A 19,614-nucleotide genomic window follows, 5' to 3' on the forward strand; every position below is an offset into this window, starting at 1 on the left:
CATTCCTCTTGTCTGAATCTCATAACTTGCCTAGCATATTCACTTGTTCTTCATGAAGTAGTTAGATTCCTCACTTGTACTGATCCATGGGTTCGTACAAATCTGGAACCAACTTCTTTTCTATAAAGTGAATGTCTTCGCATGATGAGGTCAATGTCTTCTACACTGATTTATCTTCAAAATCTTCTGAGAATGCATATGACCTCTTCCCCTTCCCTCGCACCTTAATGCTGTCACAGGTACATGTTCGTGGGAGAATCTTTTGGTTCTCATAGTCTGCATTCATTTGCAGAATTCCTACAGCGTCACATCAATTCACCCGAAGCAAGTTCCTGTTGGTCAAGCAAAAGGAAGCCTTTGAAGCCTTTGAAACCTTTGAAACTTTTGAAGCCTTCCAAGTTAAGCTTCATGGCATCCGTGAAACCATCAAGGAAGGGAGGCAGACAGAGACGGGGTGACACATCAAAGGATCTGCCTGAAGATTTGGCAGAAACGTATCAAACAGATCCTGAAGAAACCTATGCTCAGCGCAAGACACGAATCCAATGGATTCGCAGGTATTGGGCAGAGCAGTGGTTCCTATACCGCTTCGTCACCAAAGAATATGCAGAGAAGTGCGCCATCAAGCGTCCATGGGGAGATGCCTTGTACAAGAACCTCGTACCCCGAACCAGAGACGAAGCCATTGCTCAAGGTTTCTTTCCATGCATGGTCAGGGGACAACAGCCAGCTGATGCACATCCATCGTCCCTTCTCTGGTGTCGCGATGACACTCTGTTCAAGCGCAACTTCCAATTTGCCCAGAACTCTGCGAAGCAAAACAAGAAGGAGTTTGGATTGGACTTCAACCCTGGTCCCTCCAGACCAAGGGCAGATGGCACATGCGACGCTAATCCCAATGTCATCGGGCCATTTGCCAATCTCGACGGCCTCATCACTCACATTATAGTCCAAGGGACTGCCGTGAACGACCCTCCAGCAGACACTGAGTCTTATGATGCTCCTGCTGCCCCAGAGCCAAAGCAGATGAAGAAGAAGCCAAAAGCTTCCAAGCCAGTCGCCTCCCCCAAGATCTCCAAAGCGAAGCCATTGGCCACTGCATCTCCTGAAGCCAGTGTGCAGTCTGAAGGCTTATCAAGAGTCTCCAAGCCTCAAGAAGCAAAGAAACCACAGCCACACACCAGCAAAGAGCTAACTGTCGCTGCCGTTCTTCACTGCGAAGCCATTGATCTGTCCAGTGACGAAGATCTTGGTGATGATGCTCTTGAGAAGCTCATCAAGAGCAAGGAGGAGGCTGAAATCTTCAACAATCTGCCTCTGTTCGATGCAAAAATCATCCACAACTTCATAGATGAGTGGTTTGACACGCCCAACATCAGCTTTGATGATCTGTAGCTGCCCATTGGCCTCAGCGTAGCCTTCCAAGGAGCTATCGCTTCAGAACTCGCTATTGCCCAGCGCATCGTGGAACTGAAGCAAAAGATAGATTTCGAGAAGGCTCAGTTTAAACAGAACATGGCCACGCTCAGCGTCCAAGAGATCAAAGACTTCAAGGTCATGCTGCATGAGCTGAAGGAAAACTTCATGCAGAAACGTGCCGAGGCTCAGGGGTCACGCGAGCGCATGAAGAATTTGGCTGATCTCTACGTACAGGCCTACAATGAGGCCGAGAAGCAAAAGGCACTTGGGCGTCCCGGCATCGACCCCAGGATGGCCGCCAAGAAAAAGAAGACGCCCACCGTGGCTGAAGAAGAGGCCCCACGCCAAGAAGCTATTCCAATTGTCTTCCCCACCGCCAAGCCTAGCTCGAAGCCAAAGCGCTCACCCGCTTCAGAGCTTAAGAAGACAAGGATAGCCGAAGCTAAAGCAAGGAAGAGGAAACACTCTGAAGCCTCTCCTTCAGACCCCACCACCAAGAAGCGCAAGTCCAAGAAGTCTCGGGCTGCTCCCACAGAGCCCTTGATAGTTGAACCCCTTTCCGTTCGCCGTCCTAATGAAGATCGTCAGATGACCGTCCATGAGCCTGCTCTCACTGAGGCTCAGCGTGATGAAGACATTCCAGCAGCCGACCCCACCGCTGCTGAAGACATTGGTCTCGAAGACAATGTACAAGATGATGCAGTCCTTCCTCAGCTCGAATCGAGTGAATTGCTCAGCATTGGTCGTCCCCTGACTCCAATCACACAAGATGCATCGTGGGCAGATCGCCCACAGGAGGAAGAGGATGAGCCCCAGCCCACTGCAGCTCCACCTGCGTCGCCTGCATTCCGTAGGCTTCGCAGAGGACCAAGGGCTCAGACTGCTGATGACATTCCGGCTGCATCAGCCGAAGCACAAGCAGAAGAGCATGAAGAACCTCAAGCTCCATCTTCCCCACACCAGCAAGAAGAAATTCTCAAGGAGGCTGACACCACTGCGGCTGCCACACATAATACTGAAGCATTTGTGGAGCGAGACCAACCAACAGCTTCAAAAGATACTGAAGCAACTGCCTCTGACCCTTCTGTGCCTGTGTCTGCTGCCGGACCACAGTTCAATTATCATATTGCGCACAGGCCCCAGGTACAGAAGCCAATCCCACGACTGCCAAGGTTCCCAGGCCCAGTCACTGCTCCTGGCTCCTTCAATGTCAATAGCTTCAGGGCAGACAACACTTTCTTCAACCGCTCCAAGAACCCTTACTCAAGGGAAAAGATTGTGTCAGATAGGTTCTGGAGCTACCCACAGCGCAGCTACTACTCCTGCGTCCTCTACAACCAGAACTGTATCTTTCCACATCAGCGCCTTGAAGTTGAAGCTTTTGCTGGTCTGCCTGGTCTGGAAGAAGCCTTGGACTGCTTCAAGCAAGTTGGCCTGCTGCCGTTTGTCATGGATGAAGAGCACTGGAACGAAGAGCTTCTGCTTCAGTTCTATGCAACATTGCACATCAAGGGCTACAACAGAGATCCGAAGACTTGGGTCCTGGAGTGGATGACCGGCAACGTCCATCATGAAGCCAATGCGTTTGATATCATTGAGCTCACCGGCCTACCCACTCCAGGCGAACACTTCGAAGAAGGCTGCCAACTCCATACTGAAGCAGTTGAGAGCATATTTCAGCGACCTGAGCCAAATATGAGTCAAATGCTCTCAATGATGAAGCCATTGCCTTCTGACGCACCTTACCCAACGGAGTTCTTCGTTGAAGACTTAGAGTACCTGCCGAGAACCATCTATCACATCATCAGGCGGACTCTATGGCCCATTAAGGGGCACTCTCGATATGCCAAGGTTGAAGGTGCCATGAAGACTCTCATCTTCTGCATCCTACACGGCAAATGCTTCAATGCCCAGGATCTCTTCATTCGTCAACTTGCTGCGTCTGGCTCAGATCTCTTTGGTCTGAAGATTTATGCTCCATGGGTTATGAGGCTAATCAAGCTCCACTCTGCGATATCATATCAGCCCTCAGCCCGCAACCACAGAATCTTCCTACCCAATGTGGACACCTCTGCTGAAGCTATTTATCCTGAGCCTGCCAAACAGCCACTAAGTCTTTAGAATGCAGAACACCAAAGCTTCACTCAACATGATGAAGGTGTTGAAGCCATTTCCAGAGTCTATCCAATGGCTGGCACCACACGTGCCCCTGCATCCACTGAAGCCACTGACAGCGAAGCTGGGCAGAGACCCAAGAAACGCGCTCGTACACTCACTGATCGTGAACTTCTTGTGGCTCTGCATCAAAAGCAAGATAGGCATCACGACTGGCTCAAGAGGCAGATGCACAGTCTCATGCAAGACGTCAATCGCATCAGGAATCTGGCCACCAAGAACGCCTTCGTAGCACACGAAACCTGTCGCCGCACTTGGAAAGGCCTCACTATGATGTGCACTGAAGCTGAATTGCAAGAGGATGGCTTCAAGGAGCGTTTCAAGTTTGACTCCACACCCCCCCAGACGAGCTGTGTTGCGTGGGACTCCTTCACTTGAAGAATCCGAGTTCTCTTCCTCTGCTGCCACCGTGACGGGGAAGATCATTGAGGAAGAAGACGACGCCACATCACCGCCAATGTCTTCACCGCGCGTCGTCACTGCCCCAAGCTCGCCTGCACCACCAAACATCACCACCGACCCTGCTGCGCCTGGGAACGCATAGAAAACTCTATGTCTTCAACCCTTTTTGGTCATCACTGACAAAAGGGGGAGAAGCATATGATATTTATAGTCTTCAAGCGGGTCAATAATATGGGCGGGTGCTTTATATTTTGCATTTTGCTTCGTGTTTACAACTCTCGTTTTGCTACTTTTGGTTCTTTGAGTTGTAACACTTAAACTTGATGGTAGCTAAGCATATGATATTTATAGTCTTCAAGCGGGTCAATAATATGGGCGGGTGCTTTATATTTTGCATTTTGCTTCATGTTTACAACTCTCGTTTTGCTACTTTTGGTTCTTTGAGTTGTAACACTTAAACTTGATGGTCGTCTGCTACTATGTTTGCCACTGTGTTCTTGCGAAGATAAATTCCGCATGTACGACGATAACTTCCGCACTCTTATCATTTCGCAGACGTCCATTTTTCATTATGCATATCATTATCTTCATATATATTTACGTGCATGATGGATTGTCATCATAAGTTGAAGCGGATTCCCACAAATACAACCTGTTGTGTGCATTTGCATTCCGGAAGCAAATCACTTAATATGCACATCTTCAGGGGGAGCCCTTGCAGCTTATGAAGACAATTCCTTTACAATTTCACAAATTATATTCCCCGTTGAAAACTTCAACTAGTTTGTCATCAATCACCAAAAAGGGGGAGATTGTAAGTGCATCTAGTGCCACCCCTAGTTGGTTTTGGAGTATTGACGACAAACCTAGTTGAGGGACTAATGTGTTTGTGAGAATTGCAGGATAACACAGGTAGAAGTCCCTCATTGATTCGGTTTAGCTACCAGAGATGATCCCCAAAAATTGTACGAAGACATTGAAGACAATGGTGGTTCATGAAGACATTCGTGTCGAAGACAATGACATATGAAGACTCCCCATGAAGCTTTTGGAACTCGAAGACTTAGATCCTTCGTAGCTTTACTTTATTCATGTTGTGTCATAGGAACCACCGTACTGTTAAGTGGGGTCCAAGAAAACCAGTCAGGATGACTGAAGTGATGCCTAATTCAAATCCTATGTCTTCGAGTGAAAACAATAAGAGAAAATCTTGTCCAGAGTCAGACAAGTCAGCTTTACTTGCAGCCCAAGTAAAGTTGCCGTGAGAGTTCAAAATCCGACCGTTAGTACACGTGTCAGTTCCTTAGTGACCCAGGGTCATTTCGGACAAATCAGGTCAGGGTTGCCAAGTGGCTATAAATAGTCCACCCCCACAACCATAAACGGTTGGCTGCTCAAATTTCAGTGCACGGCTTTTGTCGTTTGAGAGCAACCCACCTCGAAGCCTTTGAGAGAAAATCCTTAGTGAGGAGAAAAGCCCTAACCACCCAGAGCCAGAGTAATTGGGCATCACTTAAGTCTTCTTGTCTGAGTGATCTGAAGACTTATTACACTTGAGGACTGTGCATCCTCCAGACGGTTAGGCGTCGCCTTCTGAGCATCCAAGAGGAATTGTGGATTGCCGGTGAACGAAGTCTGTGAAGGTTTGGGAGTCTACCTTGAAGACTTACCAGAGTGATTGGGCGGGGTCTGAGTGACCTTAGCTCAAGGAGAAAACGGTGAGGACTGGGTGTCCTGAGCTGCGTGTTCAGGACTGGGTGTCCGGGACTGTGTGTCCTTTGGTTTAAATACCTAGCCGCTCCAACCAGACGTACAGTTGTCACAGCAACTGGAACTGGTCCAACACATCATTGTCTTCAACGTGTCACTGGTTTCATCTTCACCTCCCTTTACTTACCAGTACACATTGTGAAGCTATTGCATGCCTGCTTAATCTTCTGTCTTCACAACCTGACTGTATGATCTGTTTGGCTTCATAACTTCTTCCAACCTGATCCTCATTACACTGAAGCTATTTGTCTCTGTGCTTTCACTGTACTGTATATTTGACTATGACTTGCGTTGTGTAATCTACCTTCCGCTGCATAGTGATAGGCTTCAAGTCTGTTTGTCTTCATAACTTCCATGTTTTGAAGACTTTCTTAAAAATCGCCTATTCACCCCCCCTCTAGTCGATATAACGCACTTTCAGTAACACCCTCGATGCGGCTATGTCTCCCACGTGGCGAGTGTAAGCCAACTATTATATTATTTCCCTTTATATTATATATGTACATGGGTTGTGTAATGATTCCCGACTTGCGACATTGCTTTCCATGCGCCTATGTCTCTAAGTCGTGCCTCGACACGTGGGAGACATAGCCGCATCGAGGGCGTTACAGTCATCGCGGCAGATCTTATAGCGCAATGCACCACATACCGGGCAAGCGTTCAAATCCTCGTACTCACCGCGGTAGAGGATGCAATCATTAGGGCATGCATGTATCTTCTGCACCTCTAACCCTAGAGGGAAGACAGCCTTCTTTGCTTCATATGTACTCTCGGGCAATTCGTTGTCCTTTGGAAGCATATCCTTTATCATTACCAGCAACTTTCCAAATCCCTTGTCAGATACACCATTCTCTGCCTTCCATTGCAGCAAATCCAGTGTGGTGCCCAGCCTTTTCTTGTCACCTACGCAATTCGGGTACAACAATTTTTTGTGATCCTCTAACATGCGCTGCAACTTCTTCTTGTCCAAATCACTTGCGCAGTTTCTCTTTGCATCGGCAATGGCTCGACCTAGATCATCAACGGGCTCATCTGATGCCTCTTCTTCAGCTTCTTCCCGCATTGCCGGCTCAGCTTCTTCCCGCATTACCGGCTCAGCTTCTTTCCCCATTGTTGTATCATCGTATTCAGGGAACCCATGGCCAGGATAGCTGTCGTCGTCCTCTTCTTCTTCATTGTCTTCCATCATAACCCCTCTTTCTCCGTGCTTGGTCCAAACATTATAATGGGGCATGAAACCGGACTTAAACAGGTGGACGTGAATGGTTCTTGACGTAGAGTAATTGGGACCATTCTTACAGCGAGCACATGGACAAGGCATAAAACCATCCGCCCGCTTGTTTGCCTCAGCCGCAAGCAGAAAAGTATGCACGCCCTCAATGAACTGGGGAGAGCATCGGTCATCGTACATCCATTGCCGGCCCATCTTCATTACACAACACCGAATAGACCAAATTAATACAAGTTCATACAATTAATACAAGTTCATACATAAAGTTCATACAACACTTAAATCCAACAAACAAATAACTCTCTAGCTAAAGCATTTAAATGCAACAACAAATATGATCAAGATCGCAACTAAGGTAACAATGGATCCAACAGCATAATGATACCAAGCCTCACTATCGATGTCATATTTTCTAATCTTTCTAATCTTCAAGCGCATTTTCTCCATCTTGATCTTGTGATCATCGACGACATCGGCAACATGCAACTCCAATTCCATCTTCTCCCCCTCAATTCTTTTCAATTTTTCTTTCAAGTACTCGTTTTCTCTTTCAACTAAATTTAACCTCTCGACAATAGGGTCGGTTGGAATTTCCGGTTCACATACCTCCTAGAAAAAATTTCTATGTCAACTTGATGGGCATAATTTGTCATAAACACGAAATGCAACTAGTTTTAAAAGAGAATATACATACCACATCCGAATCATAACAAGGACTAGGGCCGACGGGGACGGATATCAAAACCATGGCACTATATGTATAACAAACAACGTACGGGTAAGATAATTATACGAGTAACTATATATCCAAATCACACAAAACATCAATTTTTATATAAAATTTCATGAACAAGAGGCTCACCACAAGGTGGTGCCGGCAACAGGACGGTGCGGGCGATCGACGGTGGCTACGATGGAGATTTAGAAGGCACTAAGTAAACCACACCTACATATGCAAACTAAGTGTTATTTTTGACCTCAAATTGCATATAAATCAAATACTAGCACATATATATATCCTCCCAAATTACTAAACTCACAAATTAATCACTATATAAACCAATGCAAGAGCTAATCTAGCAATGAGAGATGAAAGGACAAAGTTGCTAACCTTTGTGATCATTTGAATGGATGAGGGCCTTCAAATCTTGACAAATTTTGGGCAAATTTTGTGATGAACTCGAGAGGAAGAAGTGAAGAACAAAGGAGAGGGAGAGGGGAAAGGGGGAAGAACAGAGTGCTGGTGGACGAAGGGTCTATGTAGGACGACCTTTAGTACCGGTTCGTGCCACGAACCGGTACTAATGAGAGTGGTCCACTCTCATTAGTACCGGTTCGTGGCACGAACCGGTGCTAAAGGTTCGCCACGAACCGGTACTAATGATGGAGGCCCGGCTAGCCGTTGGAACCGGCACTAATGTATACATTAGTGCCGGCTCAAATACAAACCGGCACTAATGTGCTTCACGTTTGACCCTTTTTCTATTAGTGGTCGTAGAGCTCCGGATCCTTTTGGTTGCAGTTGTCCAGTGGCTTTAGGTCTGCCTTATCCCGGGCATATATATAGCTTCCTCGACTCTAGCATGGGGTGTCCCGATGATCTTCTATATTATAAACATGCCCCCATGATCTGTTCTCGGTCATTGCTATCTCTTGGCAGGAGCGGTGCTCCACATCTTGGAGGTAGGGGGCAGTCTCAATAGTGAACTGACCCCCTCCGGAGATGGCTCTGTGTGTTTAGCATTACTGTGTCCAATGATTTCTCAAGGCGGCGCTGTTCTGGTCTTGTTCAATAGTCTCGAGTGGTTCTTGTTAGTTGTGGTGAATTGAATCCAATCGCGGGCAAGGAAGGTAATGGCAACTGACCAGGACTTTTATTTAAGAGTGTATATAATAGGAAAAAAAGGAATAATATTGGTGTCCCAATTTTTTGGTAGGGATTCAAAAATATTTTTGACGCATCAACATGTTTTTAAAATGAAATCAATAGAACTGCATATGAGTTCTCAAATTTCTAGTTATTAAAATAGGTGCATGGCCCCCACATGGGTCCGCGCCTGATTTTCTTGCATTTTTTGCACAGGCATTCTTTATTTTCTTGCATAAGTTATTTTTCTTATGTGTTTTAAACAGAAACATTTTTACATAGGACTTGTTGCGATCATCTTCCATAGTCTGTCACATTGAATGATTGGTCGCATATGCATTTACATTGTGTTTTTGTATATCTGTATTATTGGTTGTTGCGGTTTTTTTTTTGAGAAACTTATTTTGAGGGTTTTTTGAGAAACTTGTAGACGTTAGCCAATGTTGTGGTGAGCAACCTAAAAACCCCTTCCGGAATTACAGATGGTCACTTCCTTCCATACAGAAAAAAAAAAGGTATACATAAACAAAAGAGCAAAAAACAGTAACCTCACAAAAAAAATCATGCCATTTTCTGATTACTCTGCTATAACAAGGAATATACAATTGTCAAAGCGATGCAAAAATTTCTCCTCCGTGGAAACGAGTGCGAAAATCGCAAAACGGTAGACGCATCTTCGGTGGATCAAGTGTGATCAGAAGATAACCATTCTATGGGTTAAAGTAACCCGAGCCACCAATGTTGGAGGAGACGAGCAGCATCACGCTGGTTATGGCAGCAAGCCAGACCAGGGCCCTATCTGAGACACCAAAGGCAGACAAGAAAAGCCTTCCAAATCAGCTCATGACCAACATAAACATAAACATACATAGACCCACACAGTAAACAAGCAAGCCTCATGGATCCATAAAAAAAAATCCAAAGAAAATGTTTACCTTCGGGGTTACTGGACACTGGCCCAGCGTCTACGGCGACACCGGCGGCCGTGACGTCATCACCGGGTTTCGGCTCCTCGGCCTGCTCGGCGTCTCTAGAGCTTCTGGTTTCAGCCGACGACACAATACCCTGGAACTCCTCACTCACAAGCAGCGCGGCCAGCAGGTCCATGAAGGTCTCCCTCTCGTTCCCGTTGAAATCACCCTGCTTGGTGCCATCGAGCTGGACAAAGTCTAGCGTGTCCTCGTCCGAAATGTAGCCCGTGGCGTACTCGGTTTTGACCGTCTCGTCTTCTTCGTCCTCGACGTAGGCTTTGTATGTGAGCCGGAGGAGGACCTCGCCGGATGACCGCTTTCCGAAGAAGCCCCACCCGCCGTATAACGTGACGATCTTGTCGGTGGGTACTGTGTCTTTGAGTGAGCTTAGATCAACCTGAAAAGAATATTAACAGTGAAGTTCATCTCACTTTTAGTTAGAAAATCATCTAACTGAAATCATCCCATTGTATCTTCGCATACTGAACCAGAAGGAAAATAAATAGGCTACTTGGAAAAAATAAATAAATAGGCAGAGTATGCAACAAAATAGTATAGTAAATGCAAGATTATATGCTCCAACAAGTACTCCCTCCGTTTTTATTTAGTTCGCATATTAGCTTTGGTCAAAGTCAAGCTTTGTAAACTTTGATCAATTTTATAAACAAAAATATTAACATATACGATAACAAATCAACATCATTAGATTTATTATTGAATGTACTTTCACATAGTATAAATTTGTTATGGTAAATGTTTATATTATTTTCTATAAACTTGGTCAAACTTTACGAAGTTTGACTTCAGTCAACTCTAATATGCAGAGTAAATAAAAACGGAGGGAGTATATCAGTTTTGAGAGTGGATAAACAGAACTGTAGACGGTCAAATCATACCTCTCCAGTGCCAATAGTGATGTCGGTGAAACCAACCGTATCCCTCACTTGAATACACAACTTTTGTTTGCGAGGGTTTATGACTAGCATATGAAAATCCTGTTTGATGTGAAGTGTTATAGGCAAGACAGCATATATATGGAAAAGATTTCAGTTAGATGCAAGTGATTTTGAAGCAGAACTGTGTCAGAGCTTTACTTGATTCCAAATTGGTTCTCCTGGTAGGCCAGTCACAGTTGTTTGGCTGTTCTTCTTGCTCTTTATGACTTGATCACCGAGAATCATGGCAACGTATGGGTCTGTCTTCCCTGCAAGTGAATTGAAGTGTCTAAAAGCTTCATCAGCATGAAACAGAGGCCTGTGAGAAAATGGACTATTTTGTATGACATTTTTTAGCTCTTGTAAGTGCAGGTAAATCAATTAAGTTTAATTTATGCCAACTTTTAAAAACAGAGAGATTAAATAGAAGTAGCACTCGACTGCGAAACAATTTCCGTTGGTAACACTACTGCTTTAATATAGAACAGAGCACAAAGTCTAAACAAGAAAAAATCCAGGAACAGTATAGGCTGGGCCTGAGCTGACTGTTTCATCCGCCCTTAAGGGGGTAGGAGGCAGGGAGTCTTTTTTCGAAGCCGACTCAAGTGTTTGCCAAGGCCTACCATGCTCTAAATGCGGAAATTTGTTAGAGCACTTTCTTGTTTGATACAACAAGGTACAGCATTTTGGGCATACAGAAATGAATTGTATGTCGGCTCTAAACTAAATAATACAGATGCTAAATCAGACAAAAGTGAAAGCAGAGAGTCCTTACCGAACAAGACAAAGCTAAGCTTCCTAGCATCAACAAGTGTCACTGATAGCTCTCCAACAAAGTCCTTGTTTCCATCTTGAACATCTTGAACTAAGTCACTTGCAACACCTTGCATTATACCGCTTGCAACATTTTGAATTATGTCGCTTGCAACATCTCCTGCAACAGGTCCCATAGCTCTCCCCTTCTCAAAATCAAGGACAATCTTTTTGGGCCGGACAAAGAGACGTGGCAGATCTTCCGTTAGAAGTTTTGTGAGAAATCTAGTAGCAGAAGTCATGGTGTGAGACCTTTGTATCAAACAGTACCAGAAAAATGATATTTGAGCTAAATCTGGCATAACTACAGAACTGTCCAGAAACATGATACAGGCAATGTAATGCTACTTCAATCAAGTATATTCACCACTGAATTCGAACACCATCTATCTTCTGGAAATTTGAACACCGACTCATAACAGATTCACCAATCTGTTATCCAATATTCATAAAGAGAATAAATCATAGTAACTAGCTAAGTGCAAGCTGGGATAAAAAGTAACATTGATAGCTCAAACCAATTGACGTTAAGTGCTTTATCACCTAATAAGTGCACAAGGATTGGTATTTAACCTCCTAGAACTAGACTAAACAAGGAAGCAACAGAGGGGAGGGGTGAGGGATTCATAGTGAATATGTGGGTGGGTTGGGGACCTGAGCACTGCACCAGTATATCATTTTCTAACAAAAAAGAATCAATATTATGTAATCATGATTCTGCGGAGACATTTTGGATGATAGATCTTACATTGACAGAACAGGAATTGCTGAAGGAGGCGAGCACCATGTACATGCAAGGATTTTTTAGCAAATTGTTAGATAAAAATCAAATCAATAGCTGGCCATGTCATTGAAGGGATACAGAAAAGGGTATGGGTTAGCAATCACTCAACAGAGTACAAGCAAGAGCTTACGAATAGGAAATAAAACATAACATAACTGGCAGTAAAAAGTGTAACATTTGACATTGTTTTGGATGCAGAAACTCACAAAATCAACACCTAGAAACTCTACAGTCCTAACAGACTACTTATCCTCTCATTTTGTTTCAACCATCTCATTGCCAGCGAGAATACATATGCCTAGAAGAGAGGTAATAAAGCTTCCATTTTCTTTCTTAAAAAAAGCACGGGAGAGGTATGTGTAGGAAATATCTTCAGTTCACTTGGTCTAACATGTACATGTCCCACACCCCAATCTTAGAAGTAACTGAGTAATCCAAAATTGTCGAATTCTACCACCTACTGCCTATGTTGCATTCAATAAGTCAAATTTGTTAAGAGGTGGCACTAAATTAGGTATAAGTTGCAAATGGGAACAATAAGTTTGAATAAGCATTTGCATACCCATAAGATTGAAAAGCCGGAACAGTGACAGCTCAAACTTTATCTTCGGAAGCGACACAAATGCCCAAGACACAGCTCCCACCCACGGTTCTGTCGGTATAAGCCTTAGTTTAACCCACAGCTCCCCATCGATATCAAAATCTCGAACCCACACTGGCACGACGATTGGCACAGCACTGAACTTTAAGGAGAGAGCCAATGCCATGCGTGCATCGCCAGCATAACGGATACCAATTTGGTACCTGAAAAGTACACAATGAGTTAAGTTAATTGTAACTTATTTTTTCTAACAACAGATCATACTGAGATAAACACAATTCAGGCAGCAATGAGCCAATGACTCCTGGAAGGAAAACTAGCTTGAACATACTTCAAGACTAACACCAACATTGTAGTAATATCAATCAAGTTCACGAGGTAGTCTGCCTCCTCATCTTTAAAACTAGAGTAATTTTAAAACTATCTAACAGTTGGTTTGATGGTGGACTATAACAAAATGCCAGCTTATTGATCTTCACTACGTCTCTTGCACAAAGACTAAAGAACTTATCACAAATCCACATATTTCCATCCAAATGTCTGAAAGTCTGAAGCTATTATTCTGCTCCAAATGGTGCTGTCAATTACACTGAAAGTCTGAAACTGAATGGATAGTTTTTAACACCAATATCTGCATGAACCTACCATTGCTCTTCTAGTGACAGTAAATTTTCCACCCAAATCAAGTGCAGGTGACTGAATTATGCTTGAGAACTCGCCGACACGAAGAAGAGGAGACTCACTGCAGGTCGTTTGCTCGGCGTGAGGTCCGGCGCTCGACGTTCCTGACGGAGAGCGGCTCCTCGCCGAGGTGGAACTGCCTGATCTCGACGCGGTTGACGTAGTCGGGCTTCTGGAGGTTGTCGATGACGGGCTGGAGCAGGCCGACGATCCAGCCCTCGATGCCGGGGCGGTACACCTTCCAGAGCTTGCCCAACACCATGTTGACCCACTCCACCGACTCCTTGCGCTGCAGGTCCTTCTCCTCCAGGAAGAGCGAGAAGCCGGAGGTGGGCACCTGCGGCCAGGACCCGTTCACCCTCACCTCGCGCTCGGCGCGCCGGCGCCGGCGGAGGGTGAGCAGCTTGTCGAAGGCCGCGCCTACGAAGAAGAAGAGCGCGAAGAGGCCCAGCACGGACCGCGGGAGGGAGGGGAGAGGGGGCGGGGCCGGCAGCGGGTGGATGACGCCCAGCTGGGTCCGCAGCTTGGACACCAGCGGGTCCTCGCCCGGCCCGGCGCCGCGGTAGCCCCCCGCTGCGAAGGCAGTGGGGGACGGGCGCGCGGGGGAGGCGGAGGTTGAGGTGGAGGGGGTCTGCTCGGGGGCGGGGAGGTTGCTGGCGGAGAGCGGGGCTGCCGCGCGCCGGGGCGGAAAGGCGCCGGCTTTGGGGACGGGGAGGCATCGTCGGCGACGGCGGTGGCGGAGGGTGGGGAGGAAGGAGGAGGTGGGGGTTGGCGCGGGGCTAGAGAGGGAGAAGGGAGGAGGAGGCGGCGGGGTGCCGGCGGAGGGGGTCAGCATCGGGGTCCACCGACATCCGGCGAGCGAGGCGTGGGGCTCGCCGGAGAAGATATGGGAGGGGACGGAGAGGTTCAGAGCTAGTGGTGGATGCTGCTGCGGAGAGAAGCGGTCAGGCTTGCGCTTCCCCACTCCCTCTGCCTGTCCGCTATGCTGACCACTGAAGCAGCAAAACTTTCCTTTTTTTACTGGTAAAATAAAAGTTGGTATCTACTACTGGGTAATAAGCAGGAGCTGAGCTGCTTAGCACTCTAAGGTCATTGGCTTGTTTCGCCATCACAATTCATTTTTCATGGCCCTCGTACTGATTAACAATGTTTACAGACATACAAAATCCATCCGGAGGTCGAATGAGCCATACATGACATCCACTAGAAGAGAAACTAAAAGGCAGGATAGACTATAAGCTTCCGAATTTGATGTTCTTCGTTTATAATGAAACATCAGTCCATCATTGTGTACTTTAACTTGAATATCAAAGCTGATATGACTATGCAAGCTCTTGCACGGGCCCTGCATGCTTTGAACGACCTTAAGACAATCTGAAGCTATCATTTTGTTTCACAGGGAAAGATCGGGTGCTAGAGGGCTTCTCTGTGTGTCAATGCTTCAAGGGTTCTCAGGTGGGCGATGGTGTTGTAGACCATTGCTGATGCACCTTGGTACACGCCATCTTCTCCTCGTGATGCAACTGCATGTGTGTGTGCAGGCGATGTCGGGCATGCCGCCAATCCTAGATTGTTGGACAGGCCACCCGGAGAAGCCTAATAGTTGGCCCCACACAAGGGTTGTGCCCCTCTTCCAGCCTTTCGGCCTTCTGTTTGATGGGTTTTTTTAGGGAGCGCGGCTATATGTCGCTTATAACGATCCGGAAGGAGGTCTCATTTGAAGCAATTCGCGGCCTTCCCGTCACTATGGGCTGGCCTAGGTCAGTTTGTTATCTTCTCTGTTTTTTTCATTCGTTCATTTTTCTTTTTTTGTCTATATTGTTGAAAATATTCCACAATGCATATATTCCAAGAACATAAAAAACTTTAAAATTTTCAAAATAAGTGAGTTTTAAAAATGTTAATGCAGTGTAAAAAAATTATTAAAACATGTTAAATATGTATAAAAAATCCCCAGATTGTATGGAAAAAAAGTAGACATCAATACATATAATATAAAAATTGTTAGTCATCTATTTAAAAATGTTAAAAGTGTATAAAAATGTTCCTATTGTATACAAAAAATGCATGGTGTATATGTAAAAATTAGAATTGTAATGAAACAACACAAAAGGAAAAAATAAAAAAATCGATAAAGAAAATGGTAGAGAAAACGTGAATGAAACAAAGAAAACCGAGAAAAATAAAAAATGTATACCGAAAAAACGAAGGAAAAAAGGAAAGCTGAAAAATGAAGAAAACACGAAGCAAACCATGAAATAGGTGGGAGCAGAAAAACGGTGTTACAGAAATCGGTCGGCCTAGTAGAGTGCTCGCCAGACGGCGCAACTTTTACTTGAGCTATATGTCGCTTAATGCGACATGGAAGAAGGGCTCGCCTCTAGCCTCTACACGTATGGTCCGGCTCAATTAGCGTGTTTTTCTCTCGGTCGCCGTGTCCGGTCTATGTGGTTTCGCCGGGTCTATTGTTTTCCTCGGTTTCCTTCTTTTCATTTTCCAGTTTTTTTTACTGTCATTGTTTTTTCGGATTTATTTGGATCTTTTTCTTTGTTTGTTTCTTTTTTCTTATTTATTTCCTCAAATGTCTATATTTTCATAAGTGCATTTTGGTCGTACTCATTTAATCTTATCAAATACATGATTTTTTGTAAAAAAAACTTCCAATCTATTCATTTTCAATCATGATAGTATAACGAAGAATAGAAATAATAAAAATTACATCCAGATCTGTAGTCCACCTAGGTACAACTACTAGGACTGAAGCGAGTCGAAGGCGCGCCACCATCATCGCCTAATGTTCTTGAAAAATGTATGTTTTCATGTCTACTTTTTTCATACACATTGAATTCGTATACATCTAAACATTTTTTTATATATGTTTCACATTTTTAAATACATGATTTCACAATCTCTTAAATACTTGTTTGGAACATTTTTTCGAATAGGAGTTAAACATATTTTCAAATACATGTTGACACTTTCTTCTGTATGACACAAAACATTTTTATGAACTATGCGAATATTACACCTGAACTTTTTTTCCTAAATATACCATACTTTGTTTGAATGGTACGAAACAATATTTTGAATTACAATTTTTTTGTTTCATTGTATAACATTTAATTTAATTGTCATGTACATATCTGAACTTTTTTTAAATGTTCGTACATTTGTTATTTGGAGAAACATTTTCTAAAAACGGGATGGACATTTTACATTGCATTTACTATTTTTTTCATAATATATGTATCTTCTTAAAAATATATAAACAAAATACAAAAATATGTGTGACGTTAGCGTAAGGAGACCATGTTGTAATTGGAGAGGCTTACTACCAGCTAGCTGCAGGCGACTAGGGCTTCTGCCTTTCGTCAGCGACACCACCGACTGCCTCGTCTTGTGTGGCCATGGGGCATGGTGGATCTCGGCCCTTACCAACGAGAGGGCTCAATTGTTATATGTTTCTTTGAGTTTTGCTCGCGTTTGTGTCCTTCTCAGAAGTACGAGACGACGGCGGCTCCCTGAAGATGGAATAAGGTTCTCTGCCGCCTAGGCCCATTCTGGTGATGTGTCTTGCATTTGTTGGACGGCGGGTGGAGGTGTGTCTCCGGCCAATCCCACATGATTCGGTTGGTGGTTGTCTTTGGTGGATCTCGAATCAAATCTTCGTTCATCTACGTCAGAGTGTCTTCAAGTTGGATCCTTCCGATCTACACTTCTCTTCATCGGCGATGGTTGTCGTTCTAGTGTGTTACTCCTACGGAGCCTTAGAATGACTACTTCCCGACTGTTTACGGCAGCCCTTTATCGCATCTCCCTTTATAAAACCCTAGCCTCCACCGTGTATATAAGAGGAGGCTAATTAATGGGGGCTCTCAATCCCATGTACTCTCCCGTATAACTACTCCCGGTAGCCATCTCATCCATATCATTGTAATCCCTAGCATGGGCCCCACCATAAATAACAACAGGAAGTAGGATGTAGGGTATTACTTTTTGTAGGCCTGAATCGGACTAACTTGTGCGTGCAGGCTCTGTCCTGGTATTTCCGGCCATGCAAGGCACCCTACTGAGGAATCTGACGTTTTTTGCTTTGTTAATAAGCATCATGCAACACTTGAGTTAGTTCTAGAGAGAAGACCAGGAATCAATTTTTACAGTTTATAACTCTACATGTGCATATGAGTTTTCCTCTGAATCACATATTCAAGAACCATGTCAGTTATAGCATAGAGTATAAACATTTAATTATAAACATGAAAATAAATAATATACTAATTATTGCCTCTAGGGCATTTTCCAACGCATAGGTGGTGGGGTTATAGTGGTCCAGTGGAAGAATGACCGCGTTGTCACAAGAGCAGGAGCATGCGGAACCGGGGCATGGCTGTGGAGAAGGAGCCGACCTCGAGCACTCACGACCAGCACCAAGCCCTTCGTCGCTAGCTTGGTGTTGGATCTGAGAGAGCTGCTACGGCGGTGGTCCGACAGGGAGGAACACGAGGCGGCAGCCAGAAGAGCAGGGGCGCTGGCGGCGTGGGAGAACTGACGCGGCAGGGAGGATGTTCGTGAGATTGTCCGTGAGAGGTGTGCGTGTGAGGGGAGGTATAGCAGTTTCCATTTTTGCGGGATTACATGGTTGCCGAATGAACCTTTTAGTCCGCTCATTGATGGCAGAGTTTTTGTCCGCCCCTCAAATTGGTAAACGTACTTTTGGTAATGGTTAGTCGTTATCTTGATGGTTAGATGCAAATAAGTGAGTCTGATCGTTTGGCTCTAATTGCTTCGATTTATTATGTATACTTTGATGAAGTGCGGTTAGAGAAGATAATGTTTAGTCTAAGATAATGTTTAGTCTAATACAGTAACAGAGATCGATACAGCGTGCGTGTCTCGATGGATGGAGATGTACGTTTTTCCACACACACACAAAAAACCGTTCGTGCAATCGTTCAGCGCCTAGGCTAGCGAGTACAGTAGTATACGGTCGGTAAAAAAAGAAAGACAATGCCCTCGATCGATCGCTCGTGCCTGCTTTTATTAGGAAGGCAAATGCAGAGTAGGTTTTATAGTATCAGGATAGTTTTCTTTTGGGTCTGACTATATTTCATCTAGATGTGAGATAATATCCCACATCTAAGTATGATATCATCCTATATCAACAGATAAACAAGCCCACCCCTTGTCCGTTGTTTGTTTGTTTGTCTCCATTTTTTTTTAGAACAGTTCGATTTTTGTTGTCTGTGTTTCTCGTCAGCTCGCCCCTGTTCACGGGTCTGGGCCTCGATTCAGCTTGTGCTTCTTTGCTGACTTGTTTTTCTTCTAACATGTGAGCGTCCGCAAAAAAGTCAATATTTGTAGGCCTAATATAATGCGCTTCTGCTGCAGGTGTGTAGGCTGCCGATGTGGATGAGTCTAAGAGGGTGTTTGGATACTCTCTAGTCATGTGACTAGTAGTAGTCAGACTAGAAGTTTTTAGTCAGGCCCTGTTTGGAAGGTGACTACTATTAGTCAGCATTAAATGTCTCAGTATTAAATGTCCCTTATGCAACACTAATTAGAGGAGAGAGGGGGACTTTAGTCAGTAAAAGTCAGGGGTGTTTGGAGGTTTACTGACTAAAGATGACTACTACTAGTCTCTAGTTAGTAAAAGTTGGGGGTGGGGTGACTAGGGACTAAACTAGTTTTAGTCACCCACTAGTCAGGGGTGTTTGGAGGTTTACTGACTAAAGGTGACTACTACTAGTCTCTAGTCTCTAGTCTTTAGTGATCCAAACACCCTCTAACACATCGCATAGAAAAGAAACCCGTTAATGTAAAACATCTGTCTGCCTGTCACTCTCACCTTTATGATTTGTTCCTTTTCTGTTAGCACATGAGAAATCAACTTGCATGCATCAATCAAGTGTTTGTTTGGCAAAGTTGAAAATGGAAAATATTACACACACGAAAATATTTGTGGACG

General features: G+C 44.6%; 1 protein-coding gene across 1 annotated transcript; it reads right to left on the reverse strand.

The window, feature by feature from the left end:
* Nucleotides 1-9,337: 9,337 nt before the first annotated feature.
* On the reverse strand, nucleotides 9,338-14,619 carry LOC123129157 (extended synaptotagmin-1). The gene is made up of 8 exons (XM_044549379.1): nucleotides 13,712-14,619; nucleotides 12,930-13,171; nucleotides 12,332-12,350; nucleotides 11,546-11,808; nucleotides 10,930-11,039; nucleotides 10,732-10,830; nucleotides 9,800-10,232; nucleotides 9,338-9,663 (listed from the first exon to the last, which is right to left on the reverse strand). Exons 1-8 carry the CDS (start codon nucleotides 14,482-14,484, stop codon nucleotides 9,575-9,577), a joined length of 2,028 nt encoding a protein of 675 aa, XP_044405314.1. The 5' UTR covers nucleotides 14,485-14,619; the 3' UTR covers nucleotides 9,338-9,574.
* Nucleotides 14,620-19,614: the final 4,995 nt, after the last annotated feature.

This window comes from Triticum aestivum, chromosome 6A (assembly GCF_018294505.1).
Source record: "Triticum aestivum cultivar Chinese Spring chromosome 6A, IWGSC CS RefSeq v2.1, whole genome shotgun sequence".
Taxonomy (NCBI): domain Eukaryota; kingdom Viridiplantae; phylum Streptophyta; class Magnoliopsida; order Poales; family Poaceae; genus Triticum; species Triticum aestivum.

What these genes read in the sequence shown, in the direction of transcription:
- LOC123129157 (XM_044549379.1), bottom strand. Translation starts at nt 14,484, where the DNA reads ATGCTGACCCCCTCCGCCGGCACCCCGCCGCCTCCTCCTCCCTTCTCC. An exon ending in CGCCGAGCAAACGACCTGCA is followed by an intron (nt 13,172 to 13,711) that starts GTGAGTCTCCTC and finishes TGTACTTTTCAG; the next exon opens with GTACCAAATTGGTATCCGTT. An exon ending in GCTTAGCTTTGTCTTGTTCG is followed by an intron (nt 11,040 to 11,545) that starts GTAAGGACTCTC and finishes ATTCACTTGCAG; the next exon opens with GGAAGACAGACCCATACGTT.